Source organism: Arvicanthis niloticus, chromosome 26 (assembly GCF_011762505.2).
Source record: "Arvicanthis niloticus isolate mArvNil1 chromosome 26, mArvNil1.pat.X, whole genome shotgun sequence".
In the NCBI taxonomy this organism is placed as follows: domain Eukaryota; kingdom Metazoa; phylum Chordata; class Mammalia; order Rodentia; family Muridae; genus Arvicanthis; species Arvicanthis niloticus.
The window spans coordinates 33823332-33847302 of NC_133434.1; the positions used below are offsets into that span (position 1 = coordinate 33823332).

The window sequence follows — 23971 nt, forward strand, 5'->3', positions numbered from 1 at the left end:
CGGCCCGCCCCGCCGAGGGAAGGCTTAACCTCGCTCCGCCACGGGATATATTACCCATCCGTCAATGGTTTAGCCAATCACCGTGCCGCAAAGACCTACTCCCGCCCTCTTCCCTCGCTGGGAGGGGCGAGCGAGCCGCTCACCTTCTCCACGCCCCTATTGGCGGGGAGAGTCCCTAACTCAACCCCGCCTATTGGAGACTGATTGCCGAATCCCTCCTCCGGGCTCCGATACTATTGGAGGAAGAAGAGTACCTCGTCACGTCTCATTGGAGAGTCTCACATATCCCTCCCCACACCGCCCCAGCCACAGGCCTAACAAATCGGCTCCCGCCTCCGCCGGTCCCCGCATTGGAAGACTACCTTTGCTTCTCTCATAGCCCCAGGAAGGTAAGTAACCAATGTGGGGTAAAAATGTCCTTAAGTGAGGCCGACTCCACCCACCACACTGCTGGGCCAGGCCCCGCCCCCAACGATCTGATTGGACTATCTTGGCGCCGGTAGGAGCCGCCATTGGACACGGCGCCGGTCCAGGAAGGAGACCATTCCGCCCTGCGCGAGGATGCTGAACCTTAGCAGTCCTTTTGTGGAATGTTTACACTGGAGACTGAAGCTCAGCGTTCCAAGGCCGGGACCGGAGATGGCGCGCAGCTCAGCGGCCGAAACCCGTGGCTTTGAGATTTGAAAAGGAAAAGGCAGTAGTATTACCACCGTGGAGGATTAACCTAACAATGACAGAAAGACTTGTCCTTCCTACACACTTATTTTTACACTTTCATGGTCTTCTAAACACAGCCATCTGGAGCACTCAGCAGCTACTTTCAGCAAGCCGACTCCAAAATTAAGGTCTGGAGCTCTAATCTGATACAAAAGACCAGCTATTACTAGCTAGTCACTAGGGCTGGCTGTATACTGTGACACTGGGACAACCTGAATCTGCAGCCCTCAGGGGGCGGAGATAACCCAGAGGAGGCCTTTAAATGTCACCGCCTGGGCAAGCCTCCGGAAGGCGGAGCATGAGGAAAAATGTATTCCCTATCGACCGGGTAGATCCAGAGACATTTTAAACTGGAGGAAGAGATGCAGAAAGGCTCACACAGACCACTGTATATAAATAGACCGTGAGTGTGCACTCACATTCAGAAAATTAGTAAAAGTTCCAGACTGTGTGAAGGATATGTTCTTAACAAGGACTATTCAAAGGGAAGAGCCTGTAATCGCAACTATTCGCAATAGGACAGGAACATAGTCTGAATTTAGGAACTCTAGGCCAGCCCCTTCAAAAAAAGAAAAAAATTGAAAGGGGCATCCATAGCCTCTTGGCAGAGCGAGTAATGGGGGTCTCTAAGCCTTCTAGGTAGGCAACAATGCCTGAACATAAAAAGTGTTTTGAGATACTTAGTTCCTTTTATTTATTCACTAATAAGGCGTGGGCCCGATGCTGACCTTGCTTTGGGGAGGTTTTCGATGTGCCATGAGAGGTTAGGCGGGATTTGTATTCCCGCGCTCTAGAGTAAAGGGGGGAAAAACCCACCCTAGAGTCGAGTGTCCCCAAGAGATAAGACAACGGGAACCGTTTCGTAAGCCCAATGCTGCCCTCCTGTAATCCTGAAGAGACTGCCATAAACAAGGGTTGGCAACAGGTGGGTCTGCCTCCTAGAATGGCTTCATGCCGTGAGGCTGTAGTAAAGAGTTGTGAACTCCTAGAGTGGCCGACAGGTGGGAGCACCCACACCGGTAACTAAGCCAAGCCCTGTTCCAGGGCAGGGCTCTAAAATAAGAAAAAAAACAGCCAAATCGTCCCAGGCTGAAGCAGCACTCCAAAACTGACAGATGCCTATCCTTAACTGAGCTGCCTTACCCACCAGACTGGGTACCTACCATACATTGTAGCGCACTCCCACCATGGTATCAACGAACACCCCCGAATCCTTGCTAGAAATAGGCCTCCCGGACTTCCCTTGACTGCAGAGACCGAGGTGTCGTAGATCTTGCCTAAGGTTCCATCACTAGGTTGTCATAATCTTAGAATCCGCCGACTAAGGATCACGATTGCCTCGCACAAGGAATTAAGGATGCGGCCAATGCCCAAGCTTTCTCAAACTTAAATTTAAAAGGAAGTCAAGGGGCACAGAGAAAAACAGCACAAGTTGACCGGACCGGAGGGTAGAACTCATTCCCACCCCTAGGTGCAGCAGCCCTGGAGCAATGCTTTCTGGAGCAACAGCGCGATTGTCGGGCTTCACCTCGAGGGCTAGCAGATCTCTAGACTCGGAAGAATCTTTGTGTGCCTCTAAAGGCTTTCCCCGCCCCCCTAACTAAGGGCGCGGAGCCTGAGACTTCCGGGCGGGAGGGAAGTTGCAGGGAGCCAGAAGGGCCTCAGCCATGTGCCGAGCGCGCTCACGAGAAAGGGGGGGCAGGGAGTAGGAGAACGTCCCCTCCAAGCTTGTCCCAGAAGGGGAAGGCCTATCCAATTCGCCAATCAGAAACAGGGGCGGGGGCTCGTACCTCACGTAAGCCCCAGGAATCCTCCCTCCGCCCTTCGAAGAAAAAAATTTTAGCAACTTAAACTCCAGTCCAACCTCCCGATAGGCGGAGCTCTAGAGAATATCATCCAATGCATACACGAGAAAAGAAAGAGGGACTCGAATCCAACCAGTGAAAGACAAGAGAAGGCGGAGCCTCTGGAGAGCCCGAAGTGGGTGGAAGAGGAAATGTCCCCGCCCCTCTCGGGTCCCCTCCAGGTCGGTTGCACAAGCTCCCTGCAGGAGATAGTAAACAGTCTTGGCCAGGCTACCGAGGCAGAGATGGCCGCGCACTTCGAGGACTGGCCCTGCGCTTCCCCTCCCCGCCTGCACCGCCACTGCCCGCAGTTTGCTCCGGCGCCCCGCCTCTCGGCCCGCAGCCGCCATCCGGCTGACAGGCGCGCCCCTCCCCGCCCGCTGATGCATTTCCTTTTCCCTATTCCAAGCGTGGAGTCTGTTTTCCCAGTTTCCGACCTTCACTGCCCCTTTCAGGCCACCCCCTCGTGAGCGCGCGCGCGCACAAGGCTGCCCCCACCCCGTACGCGGCCCTGTGGCACGCAGCGGCACCTCGCGGAAGAGGGAGCCCCGGCAGCACACTACTCAGGGAGGGGGAGCAGTCGCCGCCGCCGTGAGGTGGGCGGGGAAGGAGGCAGCTCCATGTTTGCGAGGGGATCAGCTGGGGCCGCGGATTGAATCCGCCGAGTTCCTAGAGCTTCTCTACACTCAGCAAGCGCTCCACGCCGGATCCCAGCCTAGCCGACCAGGGCGCAGAATACTTGTTAAATTGCCGTGTTCCGCCACACCGGCGGCTCCCAGGCTAGTAGCTGGAACCTCTCCCGCCCCCGGTCTCCTCCGGCAAATACAGCATTGCCCCCGCCCCCAGAGTCCTTAACAACCGCGGGCCCACGGTGCCCGCGCCTCCCCAGAGCGCGCCCACGACCCCTCCAAGTTTGCCGGCAGAAACAAACGCTCAGGGCGGCTGCCGCACTCGCCCAACGTGGTTAGCGGAGAAAGACCGCGGGGCCCGGCTTGCTCTTAAACTCCAGCGGTCGACCAACTCCGGACACCGTGAGGTCGGTGGGCCCGACTGATGAGGCTACGGCCGCCGCCCCCCGCCGAGACCGCTCGCCGCAACCAGGGCCCTCTCCCCTCTTTTTCTTCTTTAGAATATTTTTAAAAATATTTTTAAAGCATTACAAGAGCAGTTGGTCTTCTGCCGGCCTATTCCCCAATGAGCTGCCGAGACCTACCGAAACCGACTGCTTGGTAAAATAAATTGGGCGGCGCAGCCGGCGCAAGGGCGACCCAGGCCGGGCCAGCCCCCTCCCCACCGCTCCAGCCCGGCTTGGAAACACACTACGAGCGGGCGGCGCCAAGCGCTCTCCTTCCTGGCCTGCCCCTAGCTTACCTCGGCCGCGGGACTCCGAGCCTCCCCGTTGCTCTGTCTTGGGGACCGCGGCACTCACACAGATTTAGTGCAGCCAAAGCAAGCGGCCAAAGAACTAGCCCCCCAAAAATACCGAAATTGGGGAGACCAAATTAAAAGCAGCTGTTTAACATACCTCCGGAACCAGGCGAGGAGTCCTGAATGGGAGGGAACGCCCCCCACTAGCCATTGGCTTTCCTGCGCAGACGTCAGTCCTACTGGGTCCGCCTCCTCTCCCCGCCCCTTCCCCTTCATTGATCGCCCACTGCCTCCACAAAAATAAAAATAAATAATTAAACTATCCACGAGTAAGAGTCGCCTCCAAAGCAGAGGCTATTACACCTCCCACACCGCCACTTTGAGTTTTTCGAGGACTTTGAACTAGGCCTTTTGGGATTCGGAGTTCCGCAGGATGGAAGCTAAAGGAGGTGCATCTTAACTACCCGGCCCCAGTTTCCTTCACACACATAAGCCATTTGGAGCTGGGTCAGGAGAAACCTGTAACAGTCTGTGGCCCTACCACTTGGCCGCATCAGATCTCAGAAGTTAAGCAAGGTCCGGTCTGGTTAACACTTGGTTGGATTAGCGGTAAGTAGCGATTGGCTGCAACGTCTAGACTTTCCTGGCTGTTTGACTTAAACGTGAGTTCAGTCTACATTGTTAGGTGCCTTTCAGCTATGAAATCCGAAAGCCTGGCAAACTGGCACTTGTCTGAGCCGCTCTGGGGTGTGAACCAGATATTTCACTCTGTCTGCTATCTATCTAGTGCAGTTTTAAACTGGCTGGAATATTCACTCTAGCCCCTCCCCCGTCTCTGTCTGCCCCCCCCCGCCCCCGTGTGTGTGTGTGTGTGTGTGTGTGTGTGTGTGTGTGTCTACACGTACGTAGATCCACAGTCATTCCAACATGGGTAATTCCTTTAGCTGGCAGCTGAAGGGACTAAACAAAGACTCCCAACAAGCAACACGGGAGGCACAGAGGCTGTTGTGCTGGTGAGTTTACAGGCAACTAAGGTGCATCTTGGGTTGGAGGATAAATTGGGGAAAGCAATTGGCAAAATTTCCCCGTCTTCATCACCTAATCCAGAAGAGTCTCCTCACTTTCAACAGCCCTCAGATGGCGTTCTTACCTCTTATTTGAGGTTCTTACCTCTTATTTGCTATTAAGAACATATTTGTTCAAAGGAGCTGAGCAGAAAGCACACAGTGTGAGCAAGAAACTGTTTTGTTGTTGCTGTCATGTCCTTTTGTGTGTGTTCTGGAGACGGGATGTCATGTAGCCCAGACAGATCTCACACTCAGAGCACATGACACTTTCTCCTGCCTCAGCCTCCCCCAGCCTCCCCAAGTCCTTGGATTATAACTGTGTGTGGATTATCACGTGGCTCTGGAAATCAAACCCAGCACTTCATTCATGCTAGGCAAACACCCTTCCAACTGAATTACAGCCCAGCCCCCAAGAACCACCTGTTTTGGAGGTCATTGAAGAAAGGGAGTTAGTTTGGGTATCAGGTAGGATATGGACAAGAAAGGATCCTCTGCCAGCTGGACGACTGTTCTAACAACCTAGTTAGAAGTTTGTAAGAACTTTACCACACTTGATACGGTGATAAATGCCTGTCATCTCATCAGTTGGGAGGGAAAAGGTATAAGACTTGAGTCTAAAGCCAGCCTAGGCTACATAGTGGATCTCATCTCAAAGACAGTTATACTTGAGAAAAATCCCAAGGAAGAGGAGATAGCTGGCTCGGTGTAGGTAATAGAAGAGGTAGCCAGTGGCCTTCTGTGGTTACTAGGGGAAAGACGGTTGGCATAGCCAGTGTTGTGCTCAGGTAAATCTCTTCCTAGTTTGGGGCTTCAGTTCCCAGAACAATAAGGGAGACCATGGGTATACAGAGAAGGGGTCCTTAAGATAGTGTAAGCATCCTTCCCTGACTGGAGTCCATGTGGGAAGCTGTCACTGAGGAAGACAGGGCAGGTGAGAAGTAAAGATTTAGGAAGGTCAATGGTCACTCCACAGGAACTAGAACATCCATGGTAGCTGGAAAGAGCTGTGTAATAGGAAAGGCTAGGAAGTGAGGACAGTGGGTTCAGTATGAGGCCCGACAGAGCTGGGAAAGTCAGCACTCATCCTCACTAGGATGAGGACCAACTTTTAGCTGAAGGCATAAACGGATGCTGTGTTAATTAGTTGAGGCACAGTGGTACTACAGTGAGAACACTAGTCGGAAATGCTGAGTCCCATTTATGTTGGCTCCCACTTAGTCCATCCTCATCTGTGGCTCAGGATAACAGATCTTTCTGTTATGAGGTCAATACAATTATTACCTAGTAAAGTTGCTGAATGTCAGCAGAGGCCAGAAGCCTAGGCATTTGACTATTATCCTGAACAGCAAGTGGCATGCTGTAGTTACTTATTTTGGGTGTGCACATATGTGCGTGCTCACACACACATGCATGTGTACCAGTGTATGCACCCATAGAGTATCGTGTGCACCAATGCATATTTGAAGGATGTCAAGTGTCTTGCTACCAACCCCTGCCTTATTCCCTTATTCCCTTGAGACAAGGTCTTTCCTGAATCCAGAGCTAGGCTGTTGGTCACCAAGTTCCAGTGAGTGATCCTCCTGCCTCCCCATCTGCTACTCCCCAACTCTTGGGTTACAGGTATGTATGTAAAAAAAACATACTGGGCTTTTTACGTGGGAGCTGGAAAGTTTAATTTGGGTCCTTATGCTTGGGCAACAAGAGTTCTTACCCACTGAGCTATGTCCCCACCCTCATTATGGAGAAAGATATGGCTGATACTTACACCTTTCTGAACACTCTTTAGATTGAGATCTTAAGGACAACCACTGTATGTAATTCAACTTTGGGGTCTCTGTCTTCAGTGCAGTCAGGGGACACCAGGGGGGACCCAGTAACTGTTTCGGCCTCCGTGTTATGTGGCCACTCAACATTTCTTACTCACCCACTAATAAAGGTACAATTGAATGGATCCGGATGAGTGTCCTCCTTGGAAAAACCATATGCCTGTGTGTGAAATGCCCTGCAAGTCTGAGACAGTGGAGGAGCTTACCTACATGAAGTGGCCAAGCTAAGTTTATCTGAGTCCAAATCCTGAAATTGGTCCTTCTCCCATATGCTGTCTCTGCATACACTCAGGCTATGATCCAAGTCGAAGCCTTTGGAGAAAATACCCTGCCTTCCCTCCTGAAGCACAAACCTTACCTAATTCTTACAGCAGTTTGTCACCAGATAGTTCTAGAAAAAGTACACTCAAAGAAACAAGATTTGGGGGCTGGAGAAATGGCTCAGTGGTTAAGAGCACTGACTGCTCTTCCAAAGGTTCTGAGTTCAATTCCCAGCAACCACATGGTGGTTCACAACCATCTGTAATGGGATCTGACGGCCTCTTCTGGTGTGTCTGAAGACAGCTACAGTGTACTCATCATATATATAAAATAAATAAAATCTTAAAAAAAAAAAAAAAAGAAAAGAAAGAAAGAAACAAGATTTGTCTACAGCCACACAGAGACTCTGGTCTTTAACTCACAATGTATATACTTGAAACTGTCACCCCAGAACTTTCGGTCGATTTCATGGACATGAGATATGCACACTCTCATTCACAAAAAGGAACTCACAGATCAGTGTCTCTTCTCTTCCCCACTGCTGGAAGTAAAAGCATCTGTCACCCATATTGACTTCTATGGGTGCTGGAAATCAAACTCAGGTCTTCATTTTGTGTGGCAAAAACTGTTTTTTTGTTTGTTGGTTTGGTTTTTTTTTGGTTTTGTTTTGAGACAGGGTTGCACATACACCAGGCTGGCGTGGAGTTCATGATGATCTTGCCAGGCCTTCTGAGTCCCCAATAGTAGTAATGTAAATGTGAACACTGTGCTTAGCTCTTTTTAAAAGAAACTTTGAAGCAGGCTCTTGCTAGTTACTTTACAGACTTTGCGCCCCCTCTGTGATCTTCCTGCCTTCAGATTCAGTTAGGGCTTTCACTCAGTGACTGCTGACAGAGCTGACCACCATCCCCAACTCGGCACCATCACTATCCAGGAGGAGACTGGGCTCTCCACCTTGACTCCTGGGTTTTGAGGGCTTTGAGGTAAGCTCTCTCAAACCCCAGGCTGGTCTAGAACTAGACAAAGATGACCTTGAACTTTTGATCCTTCTGCCTATCCCCTAGATTCAAGCTAGGAGGGAAACCCTCAAAACTATTGATCAAAACCTGTTTAACCACTTTCTAGCTAGATAATTTAAGCAAATTGTTTACCTGTTGATTAGTAAGTTTCTGTACTACATTGGACTGCTGGAAAGTTTAAAATAAATATGCCTAGCACACAGTCAAGAATCCTTCCCTTTTTCTTCCTTTCTCAAGGCTCCCATACTTCTTTCCTGGACATTTAAACGCAGAGTCCCTGGCCTTACAGACCTCAAAGGAAAACTCCAATCTCTAGCTAGCTACCGACCCTCAATGGCGTGTATACTGTATTATTTCTTATTGAAAAATTGGAAATCTTTTAGTGGGTTTGAAGACTGACGTTACAGTACCTGGAAACGTCTTCTCCTCACTAAGCACTAGTTGATCCCTCAGGGTCACGACTCTCCTAAATCAGAAAAACAGATGTAGAAATAGTATATTCCCCCAGATTATCTGGCACTGTTCTACAGACCAGTGGTAACTATAATAACAGGCTCCCCTATTCAAATAAAATCTGAATGAGAAACCCACTGTGGAAGAGATAGAGGTATAGTTTGTGTAGAGGTGAAGTGGCCTGAGCACTGTCCACGTCCCTTCCACGTTCACTCCTCCCAGCAGCCCCGGTGTGGTGTGTATTTAAGTCAGGAAAGCAATGAAGAGACTCCACAAGATAAAACTCTTGACCTTTGCTCTGCTCTGTATCTGGCCAGACTTGAAGGTTTTAAGACAAAACTCTGCAGTGGCTTATAAAACCACTAGACTTCAATATGGTAATATAAGCACAGGGAAGTGAGTCTAAAGTGAGGGGGCCTTTAGTGACTCTAGTCATCAAGTCCCAGAAGCCATCAGGAACACATTAACTACTTTAAATGGTAGGAAAGCTCCACAGACCCCACCCTGTACCTATCTCCAAGGCCTTAGCCTAATGCCAAGTTTAACTGAACTAGGAGGAAGGCACTGTGATGGCTGTGGGTAAAAGTAGAGAGAGATTAAACAACATCCCAAGTGCTAGATTCCTATCTGTAGAGAAGACCTCAGTCTCCTCTGCTCAGGTAAGCATAGTGCAAAACCCTGTTTGAGAGCTAGGCCTGACCTCCTGGCTGGTGGACCTTCTACTCCTGCCTAACTGTGGCCAGTGGACAGATACCCAGGCCCAAGACAAATCTAGGACATAAATGAGGAGTCCTGAGATGCTTGCTAAGTTAATTCTTTAGTTCTCAGACATCTATTGGGCCAAAGGGAGCAACAAGGAAGACAAGGTGGAAAGCAAGTATGAACTCCCAATTATTCTCTGACCTCTACATGTGCAGGATGGCAGACAAGTATCCATGTACATACATGTACTAAATAACTTTTTAAAAATTAAAGAATTTAGCCGGGCAGTGGTGGTGTATGCATTTAATTCCAGCTTTTAATTTCACTTATGAGGAGAGGCAGGCAGATTTCTATGAGTTCAAAGCCAGCCTGGTACACAGAGCAAGTCCAAGGCAGGTAGGCCTGTGTAGAGAAACCCTGTAGAAAAAAACAATAAATAATAAAAAACTTAAAAGCCACCAAAATTTGAAAAAAATTTAAACTAATAAAGATAGCCCTGTATAATAGCAGATGGGGAGAAACTATGGAAGTCTTTTCTCGGGATTTTACTGAATGTTCAGGAAATATCATCGGCTGTGCCCAGAACTAGAGATATGAGTTAAATAATTGAATGTCTGGGTCATCCTGTATTCACTCAACCACCAAGTGGGTTGGCCCACGAATTTGTACCTGAGAACTGGCGCACAACTTTGAATTGAGCAAGTTACAGGGCAGAGGTACAGCATGTTTGAACAAGTAACAGTTCTGAATGACCTCTTCCAGGCTCCTTTTGACTGCTGTTTTCTGTGTATTTCACCAACCCTAAGTATTTCTGTAATCTACTTTCAAATTTCAGCATAATCTCTCTGAGTTCAAATTTCTGTCTCAATCTGCTACCATTTTTGTTTTTTTAATTTCAGACAGTGTCTCATGTACCCCATGAGACTGGGCTGGGCTCCTACTACTGTTCTTGAACTCCTGATCCTCCTGTCTCTTCCTTTCCAGTACTGAGATCACAATCACATTCCACCACGTCCAGCAGTTTAGTCTTTGGGTAAGGTAAGAACATCAAGAATAATGTGCTGGCAGATGAAGAAACATATTCTTAGGTTGTCTGGGATACAGGTCCACAAGCCATAGCAAATTAACTCTGATATTTCAAACATTTTCTTCCATCAATACCTAGTTTCAAGTAGCTGTTGAGAGTGAATGAGTTCCTATTTATAGAGTATTCTGAACAGGACCTAGAATGTGAATTTCCTTTAAACGTTTGCTATTACTGTTATTTACAAGACCCTGACATTTGCATATTGCAGGCCAAGCTACTCCAATGGGGCAGCTTATCACTGGCTAACAGGTACAAGGCATGTGATGTGAAGAGTATTCCTTCAGGGCCAATGCTGATTCCACTCTGAGAGAAGTGGAATCACTTCCAGCAGGGCAGTATCTGTGCGGTTTTTCTGAAATCACGAACCCTCTGGAACTATGCAAACCTGAGGACAGGGCATGAGATCCCCATCTGGGAGAATGTCACTAATCCTGTGGTCTCTCTAGTCTACTACAAGGAACAACGGTTCAATGTCAGAGGAACAGGGCTCAATGTTAGCTTACCTAAGCTGGAAGAAGCAGCCCCTGGGAGACTGAGATAGAATTGCCATGAGTACAAGGACAGTCTAGGCTACATGGTAAGGTCCTGTCTCAAGCAAACAAACAAAACATACAAACAAAACAAAAAATAAACCATCCTACAATTTCAAAACCAATTATAATCTAAAAGGAGAACAGTAGTAACGACAAGAAAAGCCCCAGGAGTCTCCAAAGATAAGCACCATTCTGTTTCTGATGCTGCCAAGAGTCTGCAGACTTGATAAGCAGATCAACTTGGGTTACAGTTTTGGAGCAAATCACTGTATTTCCCTGGACCTCACCTTTCTCATTTACACAGAATTAGGTGAAGGATGCCCAGTATGAGGGCACATGTCTGTGATTCCAGCACTGGAGAGATGGGAGACACGTGTAGAAAGGGCAGAGGATATTCATTAGAACTATGCAGTTTCAAAGAAATGACATAAGGGACAAAGCACTTAGCACGCAGCTTGTCAGAGCAGACACAGCCTGCACAAACAGGTGCCACTCAGAACTGAGTCTCAGATACTGAAGTTTTGTATCTCTTCCACCCCATACCTCCTCATCTGTCCAGAACCAACTCCTGGACTCCCTCCTCACCTTCCCGACCCCAGACTGTTAAATTGATGAAACTAAAAGGGTTTAATCATGTTGGTATATTTATAGGTAAATACAAAACTGTACCACTATAAGATATTGAATATGAACATTACAATTATTTACTGAATCTGACTCAGTCCATTGATGTTAAATACAAAATGAAATGATTGTAAAAAATAAGAATATACACATTCAAAGATCTTATTACAGTATAAAATTATTGAGCTCTGACCAGCTGCCAATCTCATCTTCTAGAGTAAGGGAAGATCTAGGGGTTCTGTAGGGCTTTGTAGGAACACAGTGTTGGGAACTCTTGATTCCATTCCTGGTGAGTCAGACTGGGGAAAGACAGGAACAGGTTGTATGGGACCAGTGATTACAAGGAACGACCTCATCCAGCCAAGGGGATTATGCTTTATAATGACACAGACCCATCCAGTTTGTGGTCTAGGATCTGGCAGGCTAGCAGGCAGGGAGAGCTGGGCATCTCAGTAGACAAGAGTTGCATAAAGAAAGGGATCTTCCAACACAAGAAAAAGAGGCCCCAGTTTGTCCTTTATTCCTTTTAAAATTTCGTACCGATTACTTTGGGCTCTGGCAGCTCTGTAAATTCATTTCTAGCCTTGGTCCCCATCTCTGGAGTCATAAGAGAGTCTGGAATCACAGTGGAGGTCTGTTCCCCAAATCAGCAAAGAAAACAGAATTTGTTAGACGAAGGACGCCCATGCTAAAATGAACCAGTGTTACCTTTAGTCAGTATTTTTGGCTCCAACAAGCATAGAGTCCAGAGGGAAAGATGTCATTAAGGAAGAGGGCCTGTGGCCCAGGAAAAAAGTATGTGTTGTCTTCTATCACTCTGCTGTCTGACAACATGAGTCATGATCCCCAACCCCAGCCAGTCCAGAATCATCGTCAGGGTCCAAGAAGCAAGGACTGCTGAACTGCAACATAAAGCCCCAGAAACTTCTACAGAGAGTATCTGTGTATATGTATTTATAGTATACGGCCATAATTATCACATACAGTATATATTATGTACACACATACATATGGATCCATACACGTAAGTGCACATACGTACACGCACACACACACAGAATGACAGAAAAGACTGGAATACACGCCCTATGTATAAACGTGCTTGGCACTCGGGACATTCTCTAGGATATGTAACTTGGTCAAGCTTTCTGGGTAGGAAGGTGAATGCTCACCAAACCTCCCTGTCAAATCATAGCAAAGGGAAGGAGGAGATGTCCAGAAGAATGGCATTGGGAGATGGGGTTGGGCGAGGGTTCCTTCCCCACTTACCTCAGGGACCCTGGCAAAAATCAATAGCCACAATTTGGTTTTGATAAGGCACAGTTCGATAGCAGGTGCTAGGAATTAAGAACACATTGCTGCTGGCCCTTTCTAGTGGCAAGGTCACCACGTTTATCTAGCCAAAGGGAAAGGCTGCCTTGCGTGCACATGTGCGCTGGGAGACACAAGAAGGAGGTTGATCCATGGCTTCAGCATAACTGATGGCAACCTATAGGCTCAGCAGTGTCCAGGGTAGTTTAAGGAAGGCTGACCAGCAGGTGGAAACATGTGGAACAGTTACTGGCCATCCGTGGCCAGCAGGCTATGACCAGAGGGAACCATGCCTTCCCTCTCTGCGAATTCCAGGATGGCCTTGTAGCAGAAGTAGTACTGCTCGGGGGTCTGGATGCTGAAGGCCCTCTGGGTCCTCATGCGCGACACCGTCTGGAACACATTAAGGGTGCCAAGCTCCTCCAGCTGTGCCAGGCAGATGTCCAGTGAGCAGAAGGTACCTGAGAAGGAAGAAATGAGCACACGAGTGTACCTCTCCTGGCTTCTTCCTTTTACCAAATTACTATGAAAGACTGGATACAGAATTCAAAGGCACAGAGTCTAACGGCAGGAGGACTTAGGCCTGAAAGGACTGGGAAGGGGTATCCCAGGGCATGCTAAAGGCCAAGAAACTAAGGTCTCCTGTCTCTCGGTCTCCTGTCTCTCGGGACATACACGAGGATAGCAGAAGAATAAGTAGGTAGGTGACACAGAGGAAGAACTTACTGCTTCTTCAACACCAGACAGTGCAACTGTACTTCTACACCCAATTTCCAGGGCTTGTAACTCTCTAGAGGTCTAACACAAATACAGTTCTCCTGATTATTCCCCAAAGGGACCTCTGAGCTAGTAAGGCCAGCAGCTCATACAGCACACACATTGAAGAACACAGACGCCAGCAGGATAGCACAAACGTATAGGCCCATTATTTGGGAGGCTAAAACAAGAGGATCGCTGGGAATTCCAGGTCAGATTGGACTTCATAGTAAGACCTGGTCTCAGAAAACACACACAACAACAAAAGGGTGGAAGAGCAGCACAGGGAGAAGAAGCCTCTAAGAGAGAGCTAGCTAATCTCTCTGGTGACCACATTCATGGTGATGACAGAGTTCACAAGGTTAAAAGACTATGATGATGAACAACCCCCAAAACTTGGTTTACAAAGCATACATTTTGGCAAGCAACATCTTGAATGAGTTCTTTCTCTAATCACAGACATGCCCTAAGCACCTAGTTCCTCCTTCTACCCCACCGCCTCTGGACACAATCAGACTAAGAGGTACAGTACCTGTCCTGCCGATGCCAGCACTGCAGTGGACCACAATAGGTGGCTCAGGGCACTGCCCTTTGGAGCGAGCTCCCAGGCTACCTACAGCCATGCTCTGCTGATTTCTGACCACTCTCAGGAAGTCAATGAGGGAAGCAGCTGAGGAGGGGACACCATAATCTGGCCAGCTTAGGAACTGGAAGTGGGTCACCTGGCGTTTCTGCCGCTCCTTATATGAAAAAGAAGTGAGAGTTAATACCATCACAACTGGTGACTCTGCCTACCCTTGGCTTTCCAGATTCTTAAGGCCTTAGAGGATCCTGTCAACTTCCGCTGTCAACTTTCTTCACAATTGCTTTTCTACTTCAAACCCAAAGGAAAGGCTACACGGTTGAGAAGGCAAATTGCTATATTATAGGATCCATATTTCTTGTTTATTATTGTTATTATTAAATTATTATTGTTATTGTATATTATTGTTTATTATTAAAAACAAGACCAAAAATTTGCCATAGAAGTGGTCCTCTACAGGGAAAGACACACAAACTAGTTGTCCAGTGCCAAACAGTCAGCTCTAGAATTTAATACAAGCAATTATATGGATACAACAGATTATATTTACAAATATATTTAGATGTAAAAATATGTATATACATGCAATAACAATTACTAATAGAAATTATACATTTGAAATATCAAGTAGGGTTCAGAGGGAAAAAAAGGAGAAATGTTATAATAATTAAATTATATCAAAAGAAATCTTCCTCAAAAAAATGTATTGCCAGGCATGGTAGGGCACACTCTAAACTGCAGAATTCAGGAAGTAGTGGCAGGCAGATGGATCTCTATGAGTTTGAGCCCAGACCGGTCTATCTATATAGTGAGATCCAGGTCAGCCAAGGCTACATATTGAGAGACACTGTCTCAAAATCAAACAGTGGCATATTTACTTACTTATTGAATTACTAAGTTTGTTCATGAGTGCATACTCAGTTGTGCTCATGCAGGCCAGAGGAGGAATCAGCTGTCCTCCTCTGTTGCAGGCTGCCCACTCTTTTGAAGCAGGGTCTCTCCCTGAAATTAGAGCCAGGGATCCTCCACTAGGCCATGACCAGAAAGCCTAGTGAGTCTCCTGCCTCTGCCTCTCTCAGATCTGATGACAGGCACGAATGCGACTCCAGCTGGATACATAGGTACTGCAATCTGAACTCTCATCCTCATGGCAGCTCTGACAGCTGAACCATCATCTCTCCAGTGCCTTAATGTAGCTTTTCTGAGACAAGATCCATATTGTGTAATCCAAGCTATTTCCTACTTGTAATCCTGCCTCAGCCTCCTGTGCTAAAGGATAATAAGCATGGATTAGCATCCAGATTCCCAATGTTGACATTTTTTATTTTTCTTTAATGCCACTCTTTTTTTTTTAAAGAGCTATTTATTTTATGTATATAAGTACACTGTAGTTATCTTCAGACACACCAGAAGAGGGCATTAATCCCATTACAGATGGTTGTGAGCCACCATGTGGTTGCTGGGAATTGAACTCAGGACCTCTGGAAGACCAGTCAGTGCTCTTAACCACTGGGCCATCTCTCCAGCTCCTTAATGACACTCTTATACTAAGGTGATAATTTTATTAGTTCTGAGTTGAGTACTTTTTTTCTTTTAGAAAGGGGAGGTGTCTCTATGTGGAGCTTATTATGTAGACCAGGCTGGCCTTGAACTCATAGAGATCAACTTGCCTCTGTGTCTGGAGTGCTGGGATTAAAGGTGGGCACTACATAACCGGCTTCTCATTGAGCATCTTGATCTTGTTTTCAGGAAAAACAAGAACTGTTTATTACCTCCCTAAAGCCCTGCCCATTCCCTCTAGACAGGGACTGTGTCGGCCTGGATGGCCTGGAACTCACTCCATAGAGCAGGCTGGCCTTGATCTCATAGGTACCCACTTCTTCTTGCTGAGTGCTGAGATTAAAGGTGTGCATCACGCCAGGTAGTTGTGGCACACACCTTTAATCCCAGCACTTGGGAGGCAGAGGCAGGTAGATTTCTAAGTTCGAGGCTACCCTGGTCTACAGAGTGAGTTCCAAGACAGCCAGGACTACACAGAGAAATCCTGTCTCGAGCCCCCTCCCCCCAAAAAAGGTGTGCATCACCACCCTCAATGAGAATCTCTTTAAAGGAACGTTCCTAATTTTAAAAGCGTGAGAAGATAGAAACTTGCATTTACCTCTGTATTATGAATTTCTAGAGTTGTTTTCTTATAATGGTTCATGTTCTCCACTCCTAGATTAGTCACCGTGAGGAAGCCAAATCGGATCCGAGAGTCTTTTTCCAAAGGCCAGTACTGGCCGCATTTTCTCCTGCCGCCTTCCTCAAAGCTGAAGACATACAGAGCAAGTTAAGCCTTCGCTCTCAAGCCGCTGTGAGCCGCTCCCCACCACAGACCGCTGAGCTACTAGGCAGCAATGTGACCTGCACCGCTCCTGAAGCACAGCACTGACTCTCGGCAGAAAAAGGACAGCTCTTCACTCCAAACAGGCGTTAAACAGCTGCTGTTCTCACATGGATACAGGTAGCAGACACGCACTGTGCAGTCACTGTATCATCTGGCTCCCTCCTGATACCCGGCTGTATTTCTCACATATAGTAGCAAGACCACAGTGAGGCCTAGACCTTAGCCACTGCTCAGTTTCTTATCCACGAAGGGCCCTTGGCTGGGATGGGAAAGACACAATTCCTGGATGTAACTAAGTCCATATACTTCATCTCACCACTTTTGAGTGGCCTCAGAGAACTTTGAGGTGGTCCTTCTCCCAACTACAGGTCCTGTTGACAATGCCCTGAGGAAGGGAAGTGAGCAAGCATCTTTTTTCTTCCCCATCTGAAATAGGTTATAATTAATGATAAAACTAATAAAATATGAAATTCCTTAAATTTGACTGAATTGCCAAATTTCAAAACCAACCCTTTATTCAGAACTTCCTGCCTTGTGTTTCTTCTTTCTGCTCCCTTACAGGCAAAGATATGAATGAACAGAAGAGCAGTCAAAAGAAGAAGGAAATGGAAAGCAAAGGGAACTTGTAATGCAGCAGCCAGAAAGGCACCTTTCCCATTTAGACAAGGTGAGCTGCTGGCATTTCCCAGCATGTCCTTTAGTGAGTAAGGCCAGACCCCAGAATACGCTTTAGCTAGCACTGGGTCCCTACAACTATAGATTAAAATCTATCTGCAAGGCTAATATGATCTCCACATGTCCTAGTATGTTAACTACAGATGTGCATGGCTTTCCCAACCTTCAAGCTTAGGGCAGGGAATCTATGGATAAAAGAAGACTAACTCACCGAGTGGTCATGACAATCACCAGAACTTTTTGCTCCCAAACCATGAGCCAGAAGTCACGATAGGTATTCTCCAAAGGACCTGGAATGACAGGAGAGAAGGGAGAGCAGGCCTTTAGAAGCATGTCTGGTTTTCTAGACTTGTCTTCTAAATGGCATTTCTGAAGCACAGACTGAAACAGGATCTCATACAGATTCAGACTCACTACGTAGTCCAGCATGACCTTGAACTCCTGTTCCTCAGGTGTCCTTAAGTTCATATGAGCCTTGTCTTGTCTCTCCTTATTCAGAGAGGTCCTTAAAACAACCATATCATCTCTGTATGGGTGAGTATTAAAAACACAGAATGACAGGATTGGAGAGATGGCTCAGCGGCTGAAAACGCATACTGCTCTTGCAGTTCAGCTCCCAGCACCTACATCAGGTATCTCACCACAGCCTGCAACTCCAGCTTCATGGATCCAGTGCCCACTTCTGGCATCCACAGGGACCTGTATTCACATGCATGTATCCATACACAAATTATATATGGTTAAGACCATTTCCTGCTCTTACAAGGGAACTGGATTGAATTCTAAGCACCCACACGGCAGCTAAGATCTTTTATAATGCTAGTTCCAGAGGACCTAGTGCCCTCTTCTGGTCTCTGTGGGCACTGCATGCATGTAGTGCATAGACATTCACAGCAGGCAAAACACCCATACACAAAAAATAAAAATAAAATTGTAAAGATAAATAAAATGACTCTGTACCAAAAATAAAAGGAAAGAGAATGTTCAGATTCTACTCTTGGTTAAAATGATTTCATCACAGTTGGTTTTGTTAGTAAGTATGGGGTGTGGTGTGGTGGGCAGGCCTGCACAGGGCACGTGTGAGATACCTGTAGGTGGGTTTTATCTTTCCACCTCACAGGAGATTTGACTCAGGTCACCAGACCTGTAACACCTGCACCTTTACTATGTAAGTGGTCTCAGTATTTTTAAGTCATTTACTCTTTTAAAAAGTTGGAGTCACTTGGGAGGGCATGACATATGCCTTTAATCCCAGCACTTGGGAGGCAGGTGGATCTCTGTGAGTTTGAGACCAACCTGGGCTAGGAGTGAATTCCAGGAAAGCCAAGGCTACACAGAGAAACCCTGTATGGAGGGGAAGGGAGGAGAATATTCTGGAATAACAACAGCACAGACAAAGAGGGGAAATGGGGAAAAGCCACTGGTGTAACAGATGCTTTTAGTCCTAGCACTTGGGAAGCAGAGGCAGGTGGCTCTCCGAGTCCCAGGACAGCCAGGGCTACACTCGAAAACCAAAACCAGAAAGCAGGTGAACTCAGCTGTAGCGCGTCCATTTCCATCCACTCCCGGAAGTTATCGAGCAAAATCTAGTACTTTTGCCCTTAAAAGTGTCTTTCCTACACCTGCCCTCTCTCCCGTTTTTCATATGAAACTTCAGCGCAACAAGGAATTTATCATTTTTTGGTCTAAGTTACTAACACCATTCTAATGGTTTTTTTTTACTATTTCTTTCCCCTTACAGTTTAATACTAAAATAGTACAGCACAGACACACTGTTATCTCTGACTCTGTTCCCTTCATTATATTGTCTCTCTCACCTGTAATACCACTCCATTTTTCAAGATTTATTTTATTTCTCTGTATGTGTGTGCTTGGATCTCTGGAGGAGTGGGTGGCAGATGTATGTGGGCATCTGCAGAGGTCAGACTCCCTGGGCCTAGGGTTGCAAGCATCACAAGCCTCCCTATATGGTCACTGGGAACTGAACTCGGGTCCTCTGGAAGAGCAGTGCATGCTGAGCCATCTCTCCAGGCCTTCTATCTATTTTGAAGTGCCCAGTCTTCCTCTAGGCTCTCTTTGACCAGGACACTGAAAGGACTTTCTCTCCCCTAAGCTCTGGATGGCACAGCTGGTCCTTCAACCATTTAAATTATAGCATATTACATCAGATGGTAAAGAAAATCCCCATTTCAGTAAATAGATGATGTAAAGGATAAATGCCATTTGTGAAATTGCCCATTATAACTAGAACCTGCACAATGATAAGCACTCCACAACAAATGTCTTTGTGATAATACCTTGGGATAATTCTTTGTTTTCCCAGTGGTTTCAGAGAAGCAGGGTAATATCAAGGGTTAATTTGGACCTGAAAGCCCAATGGTTCCACTATTTTTGTCAGTCTTTAGTAATCACTAACATTTTGTATGTGAACAAATGAAAGAGAGTGTGCATGTGTATGAATAGCCACTCACTTATGCACGTGGAAGCCATGGTTAATGCCCAGTGTCAACCTTCGGCTGCCACTCAAAATGCTTGGTTTGCATGTTTTGAGATGAGGTCTCTGACTGGAACCTGGTACCTGCCTCGTAGCTACAATAACTAGACTCTGAGTCCCAGGGATCCTCCCATCTTTGCCTCCCTAATACTGGGATAACAAGTACCTGACACTAGCACCCACATGATGGCTCACCACCATCCGGTCCCAGACGTCCAGGGGATGTGACACTCTTCTGGCACCCATGCTCACTGCATACATGCATGCAGGAAACACTTCCACATACAAAACAGAAAATAAAACATTTAAAACAAAAATAAAGACAAGAAGTAGGAGGAGTGCCAGCCTAGTCTGCTAAGCTAGGCTCCATCACAACAAAGACAGACAGACAGACAGACAGAGAAAAATAGAATAAAGGATCTTATTTCAGAGCAGGAGAAATGGCTCAGTGGTTAAGAGCACTAGCTGTTCTTTCAGAGGATCCAGGTTCAGTTTCTGGCACCCAGAGAATAGCTCACAACCACTCTAATCTCAGAGGCTCTGATGCCCTCTTCTGATTTCTGTGGGCAATGCATATATGTGGTACACAGACTTCAATTCAGGCAAAATACCTACACACATAAAATAAAAATAAGAAGGAACTGATCTTATCTCAGGACAGGAAAGAGGCAGTCTAGCTTAGTAGCAGAGCTCATGCCCAGCATGCCCAAAGCTCTGGGTTCAATTCCCAAATTCAAAACTGTGAGGGGAGATCCTAATTTGGGAAACACAACTGTTCCTTCTAAATTTTGTGCCATTGAGGAAGTTAAATCCCTCTCTCTACCTACCTTGAATTTTGTATCTGGCTTATCAGATATTCTGACTGCTTAGCTGTCCCAATTCTAACAATACTTCTGAGGGTTTTTTTTTTTTGGGGGGGGGGTTGGGCTTTTGAGTCTCAGTGTATAGCACAGACTGGTCTTGAATGAATGATCCTACTGTCTCTGCCACCAGCAAGTGTTATCCATACTTAGCCATTGCTAATGGTTTGAATATGGAAAATAAAATGTGTATGTGTCAGCGGTCGAGCACTTGGTTTGTCCCGTGCAGGGCCCTGGGTTTGAGCACCAGACCTAGGGGAATCTAGTGATAAAGTGTGTGAGAGGCACAAGGAGTGGAGTTCCGATGACTGCGGGGCTTAGAGATGCAAGAAAGTGCTTGTATTGCCTTCTTGATGTTCATATATGGGTAATGCTTAACTGTTGTGATTTATTTAGAAAATGAAGATAAAAATGGTGGCACACCCCTTTAATCACAGCACAGTCAGAGACAGCCAGATCTCTGGGTAAGAGGCCAACCTGACCTACAAAAAGAGGTACAGGCTAGCCAGGACTACACAGAGAAACAAGCCCTGTTTCAAAGAATAAAAACAAAAAAGGAAAATGAAGATAAAAATCATTTATTAACTCAAAAATCCAGAGACAATGTTAACATTTTCCACCATCTCTAAGACTTTTCCTAGGTATACTTATAGATAAACCTTTTACCCCACATGATAGCAAATCTTTTTTAATGTAGCTTTCCATGGTGAAAACTACAACTCTTGAGACTACAGAGCTGTAGTTGAGACTACAGACTATGAGTGCTGGTTGCTCCTCCAGAGAGCCTGGCTTTGATTCCCAGCACCCATACGGTGGCTCGAAACTACCTGTAACTACAGTTTAAGGAGATCCAGCACTTCATCCAGCCTCTAGTGGCACCAGACATGCACCTGTCACAAGAACATACATGTAAGCAAAACACCCATTTGCATAAAATTTAAAATAAAACTGTTTTAAAATATAGCTCTTAAACTACATTTGTTGGAGGTGTGAATTTTGAATATAATGTAATGCATATTATGTTCTTGGATATTTAGAGTCATTGTAAAATCTTTGTCAGTGTCTGCTTCCACAAAGAAGATATTCTAGTATCATGCGATATGAGTGCAAGCTGGACATGCCTATAATACCAGTACTTAGAAGGAGGAGGTAGCAACAACGTCAGAAATTCAAATTCATCCTTAATTATATAGAGAGTTCTGGGCCAGCCTGGGTTACACAAAACCCCTTTTCAAAACACAAAATAAAAGATGTTGGTGAAGCTGAGTATGGTGGTTCATCCCTATAATCTCTACACTTGGGAGGCTGGGGCAGGAGGATCACTGTGAGTTTCAAGCCAGCCCAAGCTATAGGCTGAGGTACTATCTCAAAACAAACAACAGCAAATACACCAAGAGGCTGTGGGGCTGCATGGTCTGCAATGTGCTTACTTTGCGAGGACCTGCATGTGATCCCTAGTACCCAACAACTTTCCAGCCCATGCCTCTGGTGTTCATAGCCTCTATGCTAGCATCACAGATGTGTAACACCACACTCAGCAAGCTCCAAACCAACAGGGCTGTCTGAAAATAAAAACAAAGAAAGAAGCTGGGAGAAATGGCTCACTGGATAAAATTTTTTGCTACACAACCAAGAAGACCTCAGTCAAATCCTAGGAACACACAAAGAAAGGCAGGCAAGGTGTGCATGCTTGTAGCTATAGCATTTGGAGGGAAAGGAGGCTCTCTAGGGCTTGCTTACTGCCAGCCTCACTCCAAGTTCAGTGAGAGACCCTGTCTCAAAAGAACAAGGTGGAGAATGACAGAGCAGGGCATCTGACACTCTCCTCTTGATCTGCCCACACACAAACAAACATACTCACATGTATATATCTGTTTGTATATGTGTGTGTGCACATGTTTGTGTGAGTATATACCATACCACACACATATAACTGGACTTCTATAGACTGCTTTACTTTGACACAGAAGAACAAATCCAGAGTTGGCTTGAGAGAACTTCTGCACCAGACATGGATTCCGACTGTGGTTCTGTTACTAGCTGTGTGTTCAAGGTCACTTAACCAACTAGGTTTCAGTTTGCTTAAATAAACTAAACACACACACACCAAATAAAATTTAAAAACCCACTTTACAGATTTACTTTAATAATCAGAGATTATGCTCTTGAAATATAATACATATTCTTAACAGATGTTAGAAATGTATGTATGTATGTACATCTATGTAAACATCAGACCACTAGAACTGTGTATGGTAACTCCTGCATGTAATTCCAGCAATTAGAAGGGGAGGCAGAAGGATCAGGAGTTCACAGTCATCCTTCACTACACAGCAAGTATTGAAGAGCCTAAAGTGAGAACCCTGCCTGTATATGTACATTTATATGCACATGCATATTTTTCATCCCTCATATATATCACTATATATCATTACAGTAGCATCCAATGGAACACCCATATAACCTTACAGATAGAAAGTCTAAACTGTCCCAGTAATTTGTCCTTAAGACCATTTTCTCCCTATAGAGGACACATCATAGGGCTCACATTACCTTTAGTTCTTTCTTTAGTAATCTAGAATCCCTTCTTTCTTTTGTCATGACATTAACATTAAAGAGTTCAAGCCACTTACTTTTTTCTTTCAAGATAGGGTCTTGCTGTGTAACTCCAGGCTTGCCTCCAAATAACTACTCAGAATAGGCAGGCTTTGAACTTGGGCTCCTCTAAGTCACGGGATTACAAGCATGTATGTACCATTATGTCTAGCCTGAGCTAGTTTTCATGTCCTGTTATAAACAATCTGGATTTGACTGACTTGTTACTCATAACTCGATTCAGGTTTCTTCTGATTGTATTTACTATTTTCTTGAGATGGTAGAGATCAAACGCAAACCTTTTAGGCATGTGTTCTATCACTTTATTACATTCCCAGCCTGAGTCAGATTCTGACCATGTGCATGCATGGTATGTCTGTGTGACTACAGACTACTAAGTCTGATGCCCTATACTTCTGGCTTACTAGTGCTGGCAATCAGTAACATAGGTTTAAATTGCTTCTCTTTCTCTTTGTAGTGAGTTTCTAGGCACTTCTGCAATTGAAACTTGAAACTTATCTGTCCTCTTCAACTACCAAACTTTATGAAAACCAGAATTTTAGTGGTCATAACAAATTTACTTTAAAAATTATGACATCTGAGTTGGTATAGTAGCACCACTAATCCCAGCACTCGGGAAGCAGAGGCAGATAGATTTCTGACTTCAAGGGTCTACAAGAGCAGGTTCCAGAACAGTCAGGGCTACACAGTGAAACACACATCATCAAGATGCTGGAAAGTTGGCTCAACAAGTAAGAACACTTGCTGCTCAATCTGAGGACTAGATTTTGGATCTTAGCACCTACATAA

At 45.9% G+C, this 23971-nt stretch overlaps 2 protein-coding genes and 2 long non-coding RNA genes across 7 annotated transcripts in view; 2 read left to right on the forward strand and 2 right to left on the reverse strand.

Annotated features, from left to right (window-relative positions):
* Sin3a (SIN3 transcription regulator family member A) overlaps positions 1 to 4110 on the reverse strand; it is a 59985-nt gene extending 55875 nt beyond the window's left edge. Inside the window, exon 1 of one of the 3 annotated variants that reach the window (XM_076925644.1) lies at positions 4087 to 4110. The gene's annotated coding sequence lies outside the window, so the exon portion shown is untranslated. Of the gene's footprint in view, positions 1 to 1880; positions 2168 to 3932; positions 4065 to 4086 lie in introns of those variants that run through there. The other 2 variants (XM_076925645.1, XM_076925646.1) reach the window with 2 other exon arrangements.
* On the forward strand, positions 130 to 1396 carry LOC143439365 (uncharacterized). The gene is made up of 2 exons (XR_013107636.1): positions 130 to 389; positions 504 to 1396. It is a non-coding gene; the product is annotated as an uncharacterized LOC143439365 (long non-coding RNA).
* On the forward strand, positions 4098 to 18206 carry LOC143439364 (uncharacterized). Its single transcript, XR_013107635.1, has 4 exons — positions 4098 to 4538; positions 16370 to 16654; positions 17099 to 17204; positions 17711 to 18206. It is a non-coding gene; the product is annotated as an uncharacterized LOC143439364 (long non-coding RNA).
* The window catches only part of Ptpn9 (protein tyrosine phosphatase non-receptor type 9), a 70826-nt gene continuing 58358 nt past the window's right edge, over positions 11504 to 23971 (reverse strand). For both annotated transcript variants that reach the window (XM_076925652.1, XM_076925653.1), the window contains exons 10-13: positions 17424 to 17502; positions 16310 to 16460; positions 14101 to 14308; positions 11504 to 13273 (exon numbers count right to left, since the gene is read on the reverse strand). In XM_076925652.1, coding sequence (XP_076781767.1) covers positions 13059 to 13273; positions 14101 to 14308; positions 16310 to 16460; positions 17424 to 17502 — 653 coding nt within the window. In that variant the 3' untranslated portion in view covers positions 11504 to 13058. The remainder of the gene's footprint in view (positions 13274 to 14100; positions 14309 to 16309; positions 16461 to 17423; positions 17503 to 23971) is intronic.